Raw genomic sequence first — 19,042 nt, forward strand, 5'->3', positions numbered from 1 at the left:
ACCATCATTTAGCTAATCTTTCTGTTTTAATGAAACTTACTATTAGTCTTATTTTAAAAAATATATTAATTAGTCATATATTTTTGTTTCTTTTACCCTTTGATTCAGGTTTTGCGAAAACCTGAAATTTCATTTAAGTACAGAATCCAAAACCTATGACAAAAAAAGCGTACCAAATTCTGCTCATGGTTCAGGTCAATCTGTAGCTTATACAGCGCACCTGTGTTGTAGAAAGAAAAAACACTAGGTCTGCTTAAGTGACATTTTTATCTATGTTTGTATTTGCAGCAAAGGTTCAATCTGAAATGAAGGTGAAGCAATCCTCCATTAGTATGTAATGTGACCTTATTTTCATTCATTTCCCAGAAAAAAAAAAAATTGATCGATGAGGTATAATTCAGTGTTTCTAATGTCGTCTCTAATATTATTAGAATTCAATTTTAACTTCTAATCAAAGTCAAATATATAAAAAAATAATTTAAAAAAATATTATAAAAAATGAAATATAAATCAAAGTGCCCTAATTAAATTTACATACGCATGGTTTCTCTTCCATCCATGTCACCAGAAAATGTAGCATGGGCAAAATCCCATCTATGGCTGTGACTCAACTTCTCCGCAGAACCCTCTACAACAAAGAGATGAGAAATCACTGCAGTAAGAAAAGCGAATAAAAATTTGAACATAATCATTTTCTATGCCAAGTGAGAAAGTTTAAGCCTATTTTTATATATTTATATATCTATATTCATCTTAATTTATAGAGCTTTTAGCCCTTAATATTTGGTAAGTTTGATAAGTCTATTTGCTTCTAATGTCACTGATTTTAGTTACTTGAATTATGTAAAAATTATTTAAAAAATATTTTATTAGTAATGAATTTTAATATTTTACTAAAAAATTGTTAAAAATTGACTAAATCATTAAATTAAAAACAATTTGCAAGATTAAGGTTGAAATATAAGTTTTTTTTTTCTTTTATAAAAGGATTAATTTTACAAATTTAAATTTACAACAACTTAGAATTTACTTCACCTTTTACGTTTATATGTCATTTAAAGTTTTTATAGAAATAATTAAATCAGTTAATTATAATAAAATATTTTTTAATTTAATTAAATTATCTTTCATCTCATATTATTAAGAGGGAGAAGCTGAGTAAAAATAATAATAAAATAAAAAAAATTAATACTTATTCGTATTTGTAAATAAATATAAAATTTTATAATTAACCTAACTCCATATATTAATATTAATGTAAATAAAAAAATTTTAAAATTATTTTTAGAATCAAAATTGCTATTTGACATTAGTTAAAATGATGAAAATGAGCCTTTGACTTTTTTTTTTCCTTAGATTGTTAAAAATTAACCAAATCACTGAATTGATTGAAAAAGATTTTGCAAGATTAAGGTTGAAATTGTAAAGTTTTTTACTATAAAGAGAATTAATTTTGCAAGCCTGAATTAAATAAAAAAATTTTAAAAATTAATTTTTTGCATTCTTCTCTTCCACTGACCTACTAAACGTGAAACCATTTCTCTTTCCTTTATCCACTCTCCCGCCCACCACATTACGCTCACAGCCTTTGGCCATTGAAGAAGAAATTGCTGTGAACAAAGAGCTTCATAAATCATAGCCTTCATTCTTTCTACTGAATTTGTGTTCGCGATTGAGTTTATGCTCCAAAATTCATTCGTCTTGATGCTTTCAATCTCTCCTTTCTTCTCCGGTTGAGAAGAAACTCTCCTTATTTCCCTTCTTCACAATTTGTATCCATCTCAGGTACATGATTAGTTGATGTTCTGGGGTTTCAATCGTCGATGTTCTTGTATCGGATTTGTCTAAGAGCATCCATTACATCTTTCAGTTTGTGGTGTTTCTTTTTTTCAATGGATGAATTGGCTATGGAAAACCAAAAAGAAATGATTTTGATAAGTTTTTTCATATGCCAAAAGCTAATCTATGTTCCATTTTCCGTCGTCAATGTTCTGCAGAAATACTTTGTCGTCCATTCCTTTGCAGAAGTTGATCAAGCTTATTCTCACTGAATTATGTCGGTTTTTTTTTTCATCTCCTCCTCTTTCGCATAGATAGCGAGGACAAGTGCTTGTTAACTTCTGCTGGAGAAGTAAATTAGAGAATGGAAACTAAGCTGAATTAAGTTCCTCAGACCTCAGTTTTGATTAGTTTCTATAGTCAGGTATTTTGCATTTTGGTTGATGCTATTGTTGTTGTTATTTGTTATTAGGATTTAGGAATAGCTATCATAAGTTTTCTGCTTCTGCTAATCCATTGTAATGGTAACAACAAATTGAAAGTTTGGAGAAATTCAGATTGCTGATTTCATATGAAATTACCTAAGGGGATTTCTCAGTATCTTATCCTGGTAATCTTGGAACTGGTAAGCAATGTGTTTATGTACAACTAATTGAAAGGCACAAACTAGCTGTTGTGGGCAGAGATAATAGTGATTTATGGAAAATTTGGCAATTAGCAATTGGCATAGACTAAGTTATGGAAAATTTTGTTGATTTCTTCATCCTAACGGAGAAAAATATTTTTGTCTGTTTAAAGTGATTGCTTTGTTATTAACTGTGGGTATATGTATTGTTCCTGCATACAGATGAAACAGCTTAGCAATAGCTCTCAATTATAATTTGAGCTTTTGTGAACACAACTGGAACAAGTATCTGTTAGTGATGCTGTGTGGAAGCTCTTTGGCACCCCCTTTTAATAGAACCTCTCCTCTCTTCTTATTCTTCATCCAAATGCCATCCTTATCGATTTTTCGAAATAGTTCCCTCACTTTTCACCGTCCACTTCTCCGTTACCACAGTTACTTATTTGCCAAACCGGTTCATGATATTCAAGCCTATGAGCTCCCTATGGACAGAAGGGCGCATCTTTGCTGCTCTGCTTTCTCTGTAACACAGCAGATACATGAATCCTCTGCGATGGCTACAAATAAAGTTTCAAACAAATCAAAGAAGAAAGTGTGGTGGGAATCACCTGAGGGAGTGCTTAGAATAAAGCTAGATATGTGCTCAAAGCATGGTGATGTTGTTCAAGCTTTGCACTTGTATGATGAGGCACGAAGCAATGGAGTCCAGCTTAACCAACACCACTACAATGTGCTGCTCTATTTGTGTTCTTCTGTCAAATTGAATGGAAATGGGGTTGACGAAAATGCCTCAAGTTTATGTAACAACAGAGGTTTTGAGATTTTTCAGCAGATGATTATTGATAAAGTTGCTCCAAGTGAAGCTACTTTTACAAATGCAGCAAGACTGGCTCTTGCATTGGAAGACCCAGAAATGGCTTTTGATTTGGTCAAGCAGATGAAAGGTTTTAATATCTTGCCAAAATTGCGTTCATATGGACCAGCATTGTTTGGATTCTGTAAGAAGGGGATGGCTGATAGAGCTTATGAAGTTCATGCACACATGGCTGAATCTGGGGTGATGCCTGAAGAGCTTGAGCTTTCTGCTCTCTTAAAACTTAGTGCTGATGTGAAGAGGGCAGACAAGGTGTATGAGATGCTGCATCGGTTGCGAGCCACTGTGAGGCAAGTTACAGATTCAACTGTTGGCGTTATTGAGGATTGGTTCAAGTCTGAAGATGCTTCGAAAATTGGAGAGGAGAATTGGGACACAAGCAAGGTAAGAGAAGGAATTGTGATGGGAGGTGGAGGTTGGCATGGGCAAGGGTGGTTGGGGAGTGGTCGATGGAGAGCAGTGAGGACTCAAATTGATGAGAAGGGTGTTTGTCATTCTTGTGGGGAGAAGCTTGTTTGCATTGACATAGATCCAGGAGAAACAGAAAACTTTGCTACCTCATTATCCAATTTGGCTTGCCAAAGGGAGGTTAAGTCCAACTTTGTTCAGTTCCAGGTAAAACAACAGCTCCTAATTGCTTTAGTATGTGATATCCGTGAAGATTCTGAAGAGTGTTTATTCTTAAGCCTAGTTACACCAAAAATCCAAACCTTGGTGTAAATTTGCGATTTAATGTAAACTTTTTAATTTGGGCATTTTAGGCCAAATTGACCAAATGGTTGCAATTTTATCCAACTAACCAAATTGGTCAAAATTGAAATTAAAAAAAAAATTCATTATTTTTTTTTCTGTTTTCTTTTCTTCTCTCTCCTTTCTCTATTTTTAAATCAATTTTCTGTTTTCTTTATTCATTAAAATCATATTTTTAATTTTTAATGAATAAAATCTATTTTTTTATTTCAATTTTGTCCATTTTTGTGAGCTGGATAAAATTGCACACAATTTCAGAAATTGTCCTCAATTGCCAAAATTAAAAGATTTGTATCAGATTGCAAATTTATGCAAAGGTTTGGCTTTATGGTGTGATTAGGTCTTGCTGTTATTGTTATTATTTTTATTATTATTATTACAATTATTGTTATTATTTCATTGTTTTTTTCTTTCTTCAACTATTGTAAATATGTATTGCATAAGTGTGAAGTATATGTTTCTTGCATGTTAAAAAAAATTTTAAACTGTCTGATTTTGGTCTGTAATTGTCACATTCATGCTTTCCGTCATTTCTTTTCACCTCCTAAATTTGGCTTCTCATATCACGAGAAGACAATGGTTAAATGTTTAAACTTTGTTACGCAAGTATATGAATGGCCTCACTTTTTTTTTTCAAGTATATATGGCCATACCTAATAACTATTTTCTTTTTAATGAGTACATTCTTTTTCCTATATTAAAATAGTAATATAGCCTTCCATAGCATAATGGTTGCTTCCATGTTGTTAGGGCCATATCCACCCTGCAGCATGGATGTAGCCTTTTATTGTCTTAGAAACCAGTGTTTTCCTATTTTTTATGCTAGTTTAGGACCAACCTTGCTAGTAAATAGTCAATAGTTGCTACTTCTGTAGGCTTCAGGTGAGTGATGCATAACTTGATTGTCAGTAATATCCTGACTGACTAAGGAGGTGAACTCATTCAGGAGTGGCTGCAGCAGCATGGTCCATTTGATGCAGTTGTAGATGGCGCCAATTTGGGTCTTATCAATCAAAAGACTTTCAGCTTTTACCAGGTAAGGGAGTTGTGAAGGTTAATGTTTATGAAACTGCATCTTTTTGTTATTTTAAAGTAGGATGTATAGACAGGACTGTTATTGGTTCCTTTTGGTTGAAGCTTAATACTGTGGCTGGTAAGTTACGTCAAATGAGCCCATCAAAGAGATTGCCGCTTATTGTTTTGCATACAAGTCGTGTGACTGGAGGTCCAGCTCGGAATCCTAACAACAGGAAGTTTTTAGAGTTTTGGAAAAAGTCTGGTGCCCTTTATGCTACGCCTGTTGGTTCAAATGATGATTGGTAAGTTTTTCCTTGGTGAACTCTATTTGTTGTAGACACATTCTTTAATCTTATTTTGTCTTGAGTCCTTGTTGGTCTGGAAAGCATTAATCCTTTTGGTTTTCTATGGAAGTGGGAATCCAGAATCTTTAGTTGAAACTAGTTTTACAAGTTCAATGTTAAGGTTTAGAGTTTTAATGTTTTTTTACAAGTCAACGAGTAAGAATTTTTATGGCACCAAGTGATTTCAACATCTAATTAATGGAATTGCTCAATTTCACATAGATGGGGGGCTTAATTGAACCCAATTAAAGATCAGGGGCTAAAGCTCACTCCTTCGCTATGGTTGAGGGGCTCAATGGGCTTTTTGCCTTGGATAAATTTTATTCTGTTTGCATTTTGGTTTGTTCTTTAAGATAAGTATTCTATTTTATTGGATAGAGTATTAAATTTTCTTATTTATTCTACTTCATGTGAAAAAATATTGCAGAAAGCTGTAATAGGAGTATAGTGATAAAATACCATATTTCATTGTGTCACTTTATATGCTATGAAATTAGGTATTATCATATCACCTTTGTAGTTCTGTTATGAATTTTTTGCCATGTTTGTTTACAGGTATTGGTTATATGCTGCTGTTACTTGTAATTGTTTATTGGTGACAAATGATGAGATGAGGGACCATCTTTTCCAGTTGTTAGGGACTTCCTTTTTTCCAAGATGGAAGGAAAAGCATCAGGTATGTTCTATTGTTTTAGGTAAAGAGGGTAATTACTGGCGTTTTAAGTCATGTTGATTATTCATTTTGCCCAACTGCTTGCCTCTGGTGAATGAATGTTTGTCCTGCATGGAACTGGAGAAAACTAATTATTCAGGTTTATTCATGAGAATTTCCTAAACAAGGTATTTCTGGTGACTTCCCAGATTATTGCATATGCATAGACTTCTTCCCCTTGTTTTTCCTGCATTATGGGTCTGATTCAAGAATTGTTCCAGATCCATTTTACCTACAATCATATATTATTACTGGTTTATGCACAGATGGAAATCTAAATATTTCCTCTCAGATCTTAAGAGGATCACTACTTCATCTTATTTATATGCTTCAGTTTTATTCCCTGTTCTCTGCTTTTTCTCCTGATTTAATAAACTTTATTTTAATTTTTCTCATATGAACATGTCAATAAAGGTTGCGTCAAAGCTATCTTGGTTCTGAGTCCTGACTGGTTCTTTCTCTCTCTTCCCTTTTAAGATAGGAGAGTGAGGGGCTGATGCTCTTAAGAATATTTGCTTAGTCAATTAAGCTCATGAGCAGTTTGAAACCCATTTGAAAAATTTAGCAAACTGAACTTCTGCAAATTTCTTGACCTCCATGTTAAGCTCATGTTGTGCTTGAGCTTAAATTAGATTTAAACAGATCAGACCCAAACATTTTGATGCTGGACTTGATCTGCTCAACTACACTTCTAGTTGGAATGAGATAATTATTTCAAAATTGATCTTTGTATCTGTGAAAATGATCTGGTGACTACTTTCATATGAGATTATTGATGCGTGTTTGACATCAACTAACATTCCAAAAGTTGTGACAAGATTTTCACTGTGCTGAATTTTCTTGGGGACTAGGGAGGTGTGTCTAAACGTGCTTGAGGATGTTAGTTCTTAGAATCTGAACAAACTGTGAGAGCTGCATTCGATATATCGCATTATTGCTAGGCATTCACAATAACACAAGTAGAAAATCATTTTCTTTTGGAAAAATTTTCAGGTTCGACTTTCTGTATCAAGAAGTGGACTTACTCTACACATGCCTCCGCCTTATTCAACCGTTGTTCAGGTGAGATGATTTGTCAACTTTTCATATGTGAGCCACATGGACTGAAGTGCCTTTGCTATCCTAAATTTAGTGGTTCCAAGTCATCACAAAATGGACCTAAAAATTTCTACTGATGTTGGTGTATGTCGATTTAAATGCAGGAGTCTGAAAATGGTAGTTGGCATGTGCCAACAATTACAGGCGATGATCTTGAAACACCAAGGCAGTGGTTGTGTGCCACCAGGGCAAGGAATAAAATACATCCATTCTAAATTGGCAGTTTTAGGCGCACAAATGGCAGTGTGGATGCATTGGTGACATGGATTGAGAGATTTTAGTAATTAGAGTATAATCTATATTTTGAAACATTTGGCATAAAATACAAAATAAGTAGTGGCAATTGTCATCTTATCATTTCATTTTAATCATGGTTCATTAAATTTTGCATTATCTTGGTAAATCTTATGGTGTCTAGTCCTCTTGATTTGATCTTTCTATGCTATAATTCGTTTGCATTATTGTGGTTAAACATACATTCTCTTACACACGCTGATGTTCCTTGCCAACCCTAACTCTAAATGGGCTGTAGATGGAAAGAGAATATTTGGTGGAGAGAAACTGGTGTTGTTAATGCATGAACTTGCATCTAAACTCAATATTACAGATTGAATTATTATTTTGAACATAAAATCCTCCTAATAGAATCAGGCTTGGGCCAAACTAACATAATATCCTTAATTTGGGAATGATTATGGTAACTCGAATAATCACTAGTTGCAGTAATGTGAACAGTACTTCAAAAATTCTAAACTTATGCTCTTGCATCAAAGCTTTGTGTCATGCACATCAGTATTCATATACATTTATTTCTTTGTTGTATAACCTAATTAATCTATCATTTTTTCTTGGCACATCCCATAAATATCTTGAGGACAATAAATAGTGCATTAGTGTATACCATCAATAGCGGTCTCTCCATCGCTATTGCACGTCTGCCGCTATCCATAGCGTTCAATGGTATTACCAATGGTAATTAATAATAATTTTATGTTAGCAAGTCGGCAACAATAATCCTTTATGTGTACTCCTAAATTGGATAACAATACATACATACAATAAGAAGTATCATTAAATTCCTAAGCACTAGTTCTCTTCTGGAAATGATTACATTGTTTACACAGAGGGAGAGAACTAGCAGCCCACCAATTGTTTTTTGTTTTATGCATATCTCCCCCAAATCCCCTCCCTTCAACACACAATTTCTCCAACCTTTTTCATCCAGGCCTCTAATATATGTGCGTTCTCTATTAAACCTTTTCTCCACCTACTTGAAATGCCAAGCTCACCAATGTAGTAATCATCTCTGTTTTACCCCAGCCACCAATGCACCATTACAAATCAAAAAATTACATCATCACGCCTTTTCTTTGGATTTGCTTCTGGATTTCCTTTTCTCATCATCGCCACGAATTCATCATAGTTGATTCTTCCATCCTGGAAAAAGAAAAGAATTTGTCACATTCCAGTTATTCTAATATCAAAAGATTGAACAAAGCTGAATAGCAAAAAATGATTCATATAGTTGATCTCAATTAATTTGAGATTAAGGTTTAGTTGTTGCAACTTGTAGGTAATTGCATATACGAATCATTCTTTCTATAAAGAATAAAAAACGGAAAGATAAAATTGCATGTTTTGAAGATTACATTATCAGCGTCAACCTCAGAAATTATTTCCTTTATGTCCCTCCCATCATGCATTCCGAAATCGCGAAGAGCTTGCTCTAGCTCTTCAGTGGTGATATACCTACAAATACAAGCATAAATATCAATGAAACTGATTCCGAGCTAACAATTGAGAATTGATTAGTTGAATTAGTTTGTTACTATTGGTATTACCCGCTGTTATCTTTATCAAAATGCTGGAAGGCTGTGTAAAGATGTTCTTCTCTATCCATTCTGTTCAAATGCATTGTTGCTGTGATGAATTCATCGTAGTCAATGGTTCCATTACCGTCTGCATCAGCCTGTTTTTCCAATGGGGATAAGAAAACAAAGAAAATGCATTAAATGGTTCTGATAACTAGAAGAAAATGAATTATCCAAGATTCTGATGCTTTCTTCTCCCTCAAATATAGTTTCTGTTCTACCGAGAAATTATCAAATGGAAATGGAACAACTTACAGCTTCCATCAGTTGTTTCACTTCATATTCTGATAGCTTTGTCCCTTGCGTGGCAAGTCCGTGCTTCAGCTCTTCAAGTGTTATGGTACCACTGTTGTCAGTGTCCATGCCCTTGAACATCTCCTTCAATCCCATAATTTCTTCCTCTGATAGACAGCCAGCAATAACCTGCACAATTTTATGGGAGTTGATAGATGAGCAAAATTTTAATTAATTTGCTTCGTTTAAATAGGTCGATTGATGCATACCCTTAGAGCAACTTTCTTGAAGTTATTCATTGCTTTGAATTGCTTGAGCCTACTCAATACTGCATTGTCAAGAGGAGTATCAGGAGCTTCTCCATCCTCCTTGATCCATGGATGACCTAAAGAAACCAAATATGGTTCCATCAAGAACTTGTTCGATAATCTTTTTTATTTTCTTTTCTTTTTCATACTTTCGAAAAAGGGTTTAGGCGTGAAGCCAAATCAACCCACCTTTCGTATACATTTTACCTGCATTTTAAAAATCAAAATTAATGTCAGAAATTATACTTACTTAGAACCTGGATGGCTGTCAACCTCTGTTTGGGGTCTGAATTTAGCATTTTCCGAACAAGATCTTTAGCTTGAGGTGAAATTGAAGGCCATGGATCGCTTGTAAAATCAATATGGCTACGTAAAATTGCATTGAAGATCCCATGTTCAGATTCTGCCAACAAAATTGTCATGGTTTCAGAATTGCACCTAACCAGAGTCTAGATATGCATCAAAAATTGGAAAATGGAACAGGATGACTTGCCAGCCCAAAATGGTGGAACACCACAAAGAAGAATATATAACATGACCCCAACACTCCATATGTCAGCTTCTGGTCCATATTTCCTCTTCAACACTTCAGGGGCTATGTAATATGCACTGCCAACAATGTCCTTGAATACCTCTCCTGTAAAATCAAATCTATCCATTTATTATTGCGGTTGAAATGAAATGACCAAATTAAGAAATGATAAAAAAAATTAACCTGGCTTGTAGAAGACGGAGAGCCCAAAATCTGTAGCCTTGAGGGGGGCGTTCTCGTCCTTACTGAGCAGAAGGAAATTCTCAGGCTTGAGGTCTCTGTGGATGACACCCATAGAATGGCAAGTATGAACAATTTGAACAATAGTCCTGAGCAAAGAAGCAGCAGCACGTTCGGTGTAATGACCCTTAGCAATGATTCGATCGAAAAGCTCTCCACCGGCGCACAACTCCATCACCAAATGAACAGAATGTTTATCCTCATATGCTCCCTTGAGTTCAACAACATTAGGCTGACCAGTTAGATGGTGCATGATCTGAACCTCCCTCTTAACATCCTCCACATCTTCCTTATTCACAAGCTTCCTTTTGGCTATTGTCTTGCATGCAAATTGCTCGCCTGTGCTCTTATTGGTACACAAATGGGTGACACCAAACTGACCCCTACCAAGTTCTTTACCAATGGTGTAAACTGATTTTATGTCCTCCATTGGCCGGCCTAAGACAGGTCCAATAGGAGCAGCTTTGCCCGAAGAAGCAGAAGGAGGAGCATTTTTAGCTGGTGGGGTGGTGGTGTTTTCATTGGGAGCACTGCCTGGATTATTACTTTGATCTCCCTTTTCATTTTCTGGAGCATCCCCGGATTCCCCACGAGAGCAACAATTGCCCATTTGTGGTACTACGGGAAGAGAGAGACAAAGAAGAGGTGGTGGCGGTGGCGGTGGCGTGGTAGCCGCTTAAGGAGGGAAATAAAGTTGAAGGGTGGTCTCTGAAGAGAGAGATGACTAGAGAAAGAAATTAGACATGTATAGAAAGAGAGAGATTTGTTAGAGAAAAAAATGTGGAAAAAGAGAGGACTCAGGTTGGATTTTTGTTGCAAGGAAAGGAAGAGGATTGATAGTGAGGGATTTTAGGATTATGGTATGTGAACTTTCTTGAATTAGTCTTTTTACGTTTTGTGTTTTGAAATTAGTGGGAAAATAAGGAATTTTAAGGACCGAGGTTGAGAGAATTTTCCGGCAAAATAATCAAGAAAATAACAGCCTTTTAGTCTAATGGGCTGGGAGACTACAACTATATCATGCATATATATAGTTAGATGGGTTGGGGAGATGAAACTGAACTTTGCCCTAAAATGGGATATTAGTATTAGAGTTATATCTGCTGGTTTCATATTGTTGGAGCTGTACGTCAAACAAGTTTATGCACATCCTCTTTTCTTGGAAATGTCAAAGTAAGAGGATGCTAAAAAACTCTCACATAGTGATAAGTTCTTTTTTTTTTTTTTTTTTTTACAAATTATGGACATTATTAATTTAATCATATGGTAATTTATTTTTGCTTATAAAAGCACTGGATAGTGTATATATATAGATGCGATGTGTCCATAAAAATATAGAGCTTTTAAATCGGTGTATTTTTAAGATTAAGATACCATATAAGAGAAACACATTAATAATATATTTTTTAAAGTTTTAATATGATGTCGGAACAACACATCAATAATATATTTTTAAAGTTTTAAACAAGTCTATCATGCATATTAATTAAGTAAAATTTTTAAATTATACTTTTTTAAAAAGTAACAATTATGCTTTATTCTAAAAAGAGTAATAATAATCAGCTATTCATTTCATAAATTGTATGTATAAAAAATAAATTAATATGATTAAAAAGAAAATAATTTATTCTAATTATGTTCAAGTTATATTTTAACTGTATTACATCTAAATTCAACTATTAGAAATATGTTGAAAATATTAACTAATATTAAAAATTTTTAACGCATGAAAAATTGTTTTATACAGTCATTATATGTATAATGGATTATTTTTACTGTTAGTTATGATGAGATTCACATAAAACTCATCTTGATGAATAGCTATAATAAAACAATTTGATATATAATGATTATATTCTAAAATTTCCCCTTTTATTTGGAAAATCCCTCTTAAATTCGTCTCAATAGCCAAAAATAAATAAATAAATTTTGTATAAGGTGAAAGATTGAACTACTGCTACACAAAAACCCAGCTCTTGCTTCTTTGTTTTCTTCTGTGAAGCTCACATTTCTTTGCAAAGCCAATGCTAATCCTCTTAAGCTAAAAGGGAAGAGCTATAAGCTTTTCCTTCTATTTCCATCTGGCCTGCACAAACCACCCAGCTCTTGCTTCTTTGTTTTCTTCTGTGAAGCTCACATTTTTTGCAAAGCCAATACCGATCCTCTTAAGCTAAAAAGGAAGAGCTATAAGCTTTTACTACTATTCCCATCTGGCCTGCACAAACCACCCAGCTCTTGCTTCTTTGTTTTCTTCTGTGAAGCTCACATTTTTCACAAAGGCAACATGGATCCTCTTAAGCTAGAAGGGACAACAAATAAGCCATAAGCTATTGCTAATATTCACATCTGGGATCAAGTTAACTTGCCTGTTTCGTTAACTAAAGTGGAATTGATAGTAAACACAAAACTGATGATAACACAGCCATTAAAACAAGATGTAAACATCAAACACAACTTTGTACTTTATGCCGACTGCGAAACACACATATAGAGACATATGAAAGGTAAAACAGCGTATTTTTGTTAGTATAATAAGTTTGGCTTGGTTCTTTTTAGGCTATCTATGTTCTAAACTGCACCCAGAGGCCAGACCAAGACATTCAGTTTAAATTATTTCTTATACTGCAGCTGATGTGGTCGGGGTTGGTTGGAGAGTGAAAACGAGTCCAAATTCAAGACCACCAGTAAAGTTTCACTTCCAGAATTGTAATAATAGTGAACGAAACACCAGAAACAAAATGAACTCATTTATTCTCCCTCTCTTTCTCAGAATAATATCTGCAAAATTGGTAGTGGCTACTTCTCATATCAGCTGCATCATAATACAATTTTCTTTCTCAAAGAGTTCCATTTTGGAAATGTACAACTACTGTGAAGCAACCTCATCGATGGAATAGCAAACTCTGTCAATAAGTAGGAATTGATGGATCAGCCTTAACAGCATAAGCGTGGATTCCCCCAGCCACATTAAATACTCTCTTAAAACCCTGAACAATCAGACTCAATTAAAGGAGAAAGAAGAACAATCAGAATAACAATAACCAAGCAACATTGATCATCAATTAAAAATACATAAAATCAATCAACTGGAGTAGAAAATAAGAGGCATGCGTCAACCAAAATGCACTGTTATAAACAGCGTAAGTAGTATACTGACATTACCCAAAACATGGTATATAATATAAACATATAATTACACACACATCCTGGAGAAAAAGGAAGAAAAATGAAGTCCAAATTCCTATAAAATTTTGGGGAAAGACTTACAATTGTTTCAATTTTCAGCCTGATTAATGCACTTCAACTGTGGCAACACAATTTCATCACAAACATGCTTGCAAAAGCATGGTTATAAACAATATGACCCATCTGAATTTCCTTCCCTTTTTTAAATACCTTTGTTTCCATTCTTTTATCAGGAAGGGCCATCTTGTATACAATGATTTAGGCCAGAGAAGTTGCCATCTTGAACATTAAGCTACCCCAAGGATATATATAGCAGCATCTAGTGCTCTCTTGATTTTTGGTTTGGGTACATTAGAAACACCTCCCTCTGAGTTTAGAGAAAATATACCGTTTTGGTTTCTTGCTTTTTCCAACTTAGATTAAATGGTCCATAGAGTTTAAATTCACTCACTTTAGTCCTTCCATTAATGTAATAAACACTTAAGTATCCAAGTTTTTAAATAAAACTATTTCGCCATTGATTTCATAATTAGTTTTAAGTTTTCTTAGGGACTATAAGATCATTTCATTTAAATGGCGATGGTGCAGTACATATTATCTTAATGGAAGGATTGAAGCATATGCAAATTAAAAGTCAAGGATCATAATATCCAAGTTGAAGAAGACAAGGACTCAAGTGCCCATTTTGTTCAAAGCTTCAAATTTCTTTACAAGAACAGAAAAAATCAAGCTAGCTCTTTTTTTCTTTCTATCCTCTAACCTAATGTGCTCTACTTGTCTAACTGGAGAAAAGTAGTACAACATGACCTAGAAGCATTACACATTTCTGAGGATTTAACCCAAAATCGTTCAGAGTAGAGAAATCTAATTCATATAGCCAACCCCAAATTTTTAGGATAAAGGCTTAGTTGAGTTGAGTTGAGTTGAGCTCTTGAGCTACTTGGCCCAATTAGGATGCAACTTCTATATTCCAGTCAATTTAGCCCAATGTCCAAAAGAAAGTAATAAAATATTACTATTTTATCTTTTCTAAAGATTTTCTTTAACAAAATTTTCAAATTTGGGGGGCAAAGGGATAAGAAATGGAGCTAAATTCTTGTACTAAATTGGCAAATGAAAATTTCTTCCCAAAATTTTCTCTAAAGGAAAGTAACTTTCCTCGAGATGAACCCCAACAAAGCCCTTTTTTCCTGAAGGCTTACTTTAAAAGCCCAAACTGGAATTGATGATCAAAATCAAACCAAGCAACACATCTTTTTCCAGTTCAGTCATCACAGGAAAAATCATAAACTTTGCAAAGAAAAAGAATGATTCAGTGGACAACCAGAATGAGATCCAGACAATGAAATAGATATATCTTTTGGTATTGGACCAAAATTATCCTTCCACATTTTGGCCTACTCATAAGAGGATGCATTACATCCATTGTGTAGGAATCTTTTTTTTTTTTACAAAATAAAATTGCCTCATATGGATATTAGCTCGTAGTTTGCTAAGACTGTTTTTATGCATGAGAAGCACTAAAGATGCTTCACTATTCGATATGGCCATCAGAAAAAAATGTAACAAGTAGAAGTTGATCACTGGCAGAAGACAACTAGCAATAAAAGATGGACAAGTGAAAAACTAAATAATTAGGGAGAAGTGCACAAGGTGAAATATGAATGACCAAATATCAAGCACTCAAGGATATGTCAGACCCAAAAATATGAATGATAAAAAAGGATATGTCAGACCCAAAAATATGAATGATAAAATCAAACATTCAAAAAGTGAAATTTCTGATAATCATTAACCCCTGAACTAAACAGCTTATACAACAAGTAGAAAAAAATAAAATGACAGGATGACAATATTCACTCCTTATGGCACCAAACACGCCCTGAAGCAATGTATCTTTTTGGGAAAGAAGGGTTTCAGTAGAAAGGGCTTTACAGCTTTACCTGTGTCTGTAGCCACTTAGCAACTTGTAAAGATCGCATGCCATGGTGACACTGCAAATAAAGAACATATTTTAGGAATCTAGAAAAAGAAAGTGACTTTTTTTTCTTGTTCTAATGAATTATTTATTTTTCTGAAAAGGGTCTCCAGCAAACAATTAAGCAATAAAAAAATAAGATAAAACAGAATAAGGACCTAGGTCATAAGAATAATTGTTCATTTTTCTATTGAACAGCTGGAAGATGAATAAACAGATAACTAGGCAGTAGGACATAAGAAAAATAAGATAAAACAGAATAGTGAGAAATCTATCTTTTTTCCTCAATAAGAGAGGAGAACCACATTGGATCAGAGTACAAGTTACACACGCAATGCTAGATTTGAGCACATCACTTGGCAGATATTCTTAGTTGTACACACATACAGGCACTTAATCCAACCAAAAAAGCTTCCACTTAAGAGCAATCACAAGAATGAATGATAGAATTCTTCAGAGTCAAGTAAGAAAGGGAAAATGAATATACATTAAGATATTTGCATTTTAAAACATCTCATTATTTTTTAGAACAATAAAATAAAATGGGAATATTCTGCATTGAAATTGAATAAATGTACACACCATAACATATGTATCTTTCTGTGGATCAAATTTGTTAGTTATTTCTGGTCCCCAGCTTCCAAACTGCCGCAAGGGAAGAACCTCAAAACCTGGCAGAGAAGCTTTGGCCCTATAGTAAAAAAATAAAAAAAATAATAATAATAAAAAAATTATCAGAACAGTCAGACATAAAATGGACATACAACTTCCAGAAGATGGGGGTCGCAGGGAACCCTTAAAAGGCAACAACTTCCAGAAAACCTACAAACACGCGCACACACCCCAAACAAGGGGGAGGGGGGTTGCATACAGAGATAGAGAACGATTGATTCCTCCCCCTTCCTTGATTGAAGTCCATATATCAGCTACAACATTATGCCAATTGTGTTTTCCCCTATGACCATTGTGAGCAGGGACAGACCCAACATGGGGTCAAGGGGCCCCAAGATTTTAAAAGATTTTAAGAAAATTTTAAGGTTATAATGGTTTTTTTGTGTTCCAAAATAAAATAAAATAAATTATAAAAAACCCCTTGATATTAAGTAATACACACACTCACATCCTAATTCTTTGAAATTTGAATTAAATAGTTCTTAAATTTAGAAAAACATACATTTCAACCCTTCCATTACATTTTTGTCCCTCTCTCTTTAAATAGAATATTTTTTATTAAAAAGCTTTTATGACCTACCATGTGTTTGACTATGCATATTTATACGAGATATATTATATATTATGTACACAAACATGAAGGTGATGATTCATCATTCATCTGATAGTATAATTGTGGTAGTTTATTGAATTATGCAAGAGTATTGTTATATAGATATTTTTTATTTTTAAAGGTTATACACACACACACACACACACACACACACACACACACACACACACATATTAAAGCCCACCTGATTAAAATTTCCGTCCGTCACTAATTGTGAGAAAACTTTCATCTGTTATTATTCTTAGAAAATCTGCTCAGCAAACTTTTAATTATATTATTCTATGATTTGTTAAGTGTCAGGATTCATGGAATTGAATAGATTAATCAAGTTAATTGTTAAAACAAGAAACAGCAAATGTACATTATCTAGATAACTATTCTAGTCCTAAGCCTGGATAGTAGAAACTTTGGTGGACATCCCAAATATTTTCAAAACATATCAGAAAAAATAAACAAAAATTAGAAGTAAAATGAAATAAGAGAGCATACACTTCATCAGGTTCCCGAACATCGATCAATTGACACTCTTCAACAAACTTGGGATCTTGCATTTTAACATGAAACTCATCTGGTTGAATGTCTTGAAGTAAAGATTCTTCTCTGTTGGCAAAAATACAGATCAAGGAGAAAATAACATAGAAAATGAGATTTGGCACTGAGATTGCTTTTCTAGCAGAGTAATAAAAAATAATTGGATTCTTCCGTATACCGGTCAGAAAGAACTTGCAACAAATGCCACCCAAATTTAGTTTTACATCTTACAACTTTGTTCAGCGGGGCATTAAATGCAGCTTCCTCAAATTCGGGTACCTGTGACAATTAATCATTAATCATCATCAAAATTGCCAAGTAAAATTGAGCTATACGTGAACAGCTACTGTTAACAAGGAAAAATCTGGCCTTCCAATGATGCGTTAGAAAATTCAATTTTAATCTGACCCACTTACCATATCCCCCTTTCTGACCCACCCAAGCATTCCCCCCTCTGCTTTGGATGGACATATCGAGTGTTCCACAGCAAGGTCACTTAAATCCTCTCCTTCACAAAGCAAACAACATTATAACTTTGAATTAGTAAAAGGACAAATATAAAACTACAGTCTTTCAAACTTATATTCACATGATCTTCAAATCAAAAATATCAAATTGAATCTTAATACGAAAAATAATATTATTTAATTAAACTAATAAACACATCAAACACAACCATAAACACTCACCTGCTGAAATTCTCTGTTGAAGCTCCAACAACAGATTAAGATCGTCTTCTTTAACAAGCAAGTGTTGTACCAATATCTCTCTTGCATCTACAGAGCCACTCCCAGAGCTAAATGAAGCTGAAAAAGCACATAAATTGAGACTTCTTAGTGCAAAGGACAGTCATGAACTACAATGAACAGCTTTGTAGAAAACCCGAAAAACGATGGGGAAATAAAAGACTGGAGCTTTACTAGAATTACCCAGATGTACCTTTGAGGCATGGATGGCCTACCATGGTAGGGAGCCGCTTGAAACCAATAGAAGGCGAATTGGGTTTCCTGCTTTTGGGCGAGGCAAGTGTGGAGAGTTTATGGAGGTGAGAAGGCGATGAAGAAGAATGAGAAGAAAGGGAGAGGATAGGAATCAATGATAGTTTAAGAGCAGATAGAGTAGGTGACGTTATTAGTGGAAGGTGAGATGCTCTTAGCATTGCTGCTTCGGGTTTTTGAATTCGACGCCGGAGACGAAAAAGAATGGAACTTTATGTAAAGCACACCGTCACTGGGTCGCTTCTATCCGCCGGAAGTTTGATTATGCTTGCTTTGTTTCATTTAGGTGAGAGGAAAATAATTATAATTCTTAAAACATAAAATTTAATTATATTTATATAAATTATATTTAACGTAAATTTATAATTATACCTTATTTCTGAAAATATTTTTAATAATAAAAATTTACTTTTTAAATATTATATTAGATAAAATTTATTTTTATTATATAATTGAAAATTAAATTATTTTATTTTTAATATATTTTTAATATAATAAGTTTTATAAATACCAAAATATGTGTACTTTTTTTTTAAATATTTACTTTAAATATTATATATCATAGAGAAAAGTATAAGGAGGGATTAAAGGTCATAAAATTCAATTACATTTCATAAGATTTTGTGTAAAACATGATGAAAATGCAATTAGAGTTAATTCCTTGGCTTCAAGTACAATTT

The 19,042-nt window shown here is 33.9% G+C and overlaps 3 protein-coding genes across 6 annotated transcripts; 1 reads left to right on the forward strand and 2 right to left on the reverse strand.

Moving 5' to 3' along the window:
• Window positions 1-1,504: 1,504 nt before the first annotated feature.
• LOC110662314 (proteinaceous RNase P 1, chloroplastic/mitochondrial) lies at window positions 1,505-7,592 on the forward strand. 3 transcript variants are annotated; one of them, XM_021821250.2, is made up of 8 exons: window positions 1,505-1,785; window positions 1,998-2,203; window positions 2,627-3,893; window positions 4,975-5,064; window positions 5,166-5,347; window positions 5,945-6,065; window positions 7,095-7,163; window positions 7,304-7,592. In XM_021821250.2, the coding sequence occupies exons 3-8, from the start codon at window positions 2,703-2,705 to the stop codon at window positions 7,412-7,414; spliced, it is 1,764 nt and encodes a 587-aa protein (XP_021676942.2). In that variant the 5' UTR covers window positions 1,505-1,785; window positions 1,998-2,203; window positions 2,627-2,702; the 3' UTR covers window positions 7,415-7,592. The 3 variants fall into 3 exon arrangements, with proteins under 3 accessions (XP_021676942.2, XP_021676945.2, XP_021676946.2); XM_021821253.2 differs by having other exon boundaries at window positions 2,094-2,203; XM_021821254.2 differs by having other exon boundaries at window positions 2,098-2,203.
• Window positions 7,593-8,147: 555 nt separating this feature from the next.
• Window positions 8,148-11,452, reverse strand: LOC110662315 (calcium-dependent protein kinase 17). Its single transcript, XM_058137566.1, has 8 exons — window positions 10,328-11,452; window positions 10,106-10,249; window positions 9,863-10,015; window positions 9,574-9,689; window positions 9,326-9,493; window positions 9,041-9,168; window positions 8,849-8,948; window positions 8,148-8,636 (listed from the first exon to the last, which is right to left on the reverse strand). The coding sequence occupies exons 1-8, from the start codon at window positions 10,992-10,994 to the stop codon at window positions 8,541-8,543; spliced, it is 1,572 nt and encodes a 523-aa protein (XP_057993549.1). The 5' UTR covers window positions 10,995-11,452; the 3' UTR covers window positions 8,148-8,540.
• A 754-nt stretch (window positions 11,453-12,206) lies between these two features.
• LOC110662316 (rhodanese-like/PpiC domain-containing protein 12, chloroplastic) lies at window positions 12,207-18,664 on the reverse strand. Of its 2 annotated transcripts, none has more exons than XM_021821257.2 (8): window positions 18,304-18,664; window positions 18,054-18,170; window positions 17,781-17,872; window positions 17,543-17,643; window positions 17,323-17,433; window positions 16,131-16,239; window positions 15,514-15,564; window positions 12,207-12,683 (listed from the first exon to the last, which is right to left on the reverse strand). In XM_021821257.2, exons 1-8 carry the CDS (start codon window positions 18,521-18,523, stop codon window positions 12,585-12,587), a joined length of 900 nt encoding a protein of 299 aa, XP_021676949.2. In that variant the 5' UTR covers window positions 18,524-18,664; the 3' UTR covers window positions 12,207-12,584. The 2 variants fall into 2 exon arrangements, with proteins under 2 accessions (XP_021676949.2, XP_021676950.2); XM_021821258.2 differs by lacking the exon at window positions 12,207-12,683 and adding an exon at window positions 13,115-13,371.
• Window positions 18,665-19,042: the final 378 nt, after the last annotated feature.

This window comes from Hevea brasiliensis, chromosome 16 (genome assembly GCF_030052815.1).
Source record: "Hevea brasiliensis isolate MT/VB/25A 57/8 chromosome 16, ASM3005281v1, whole genome shotgun sequence".
Taxonomy (NCBI): domain Eukaryota; kingdom Viridiplantae; phylum Streptophyta; class Magnoliopsida; order Malpighiales; family Euphorbiaceae; genus Hevea; species Hevea brasiliensis.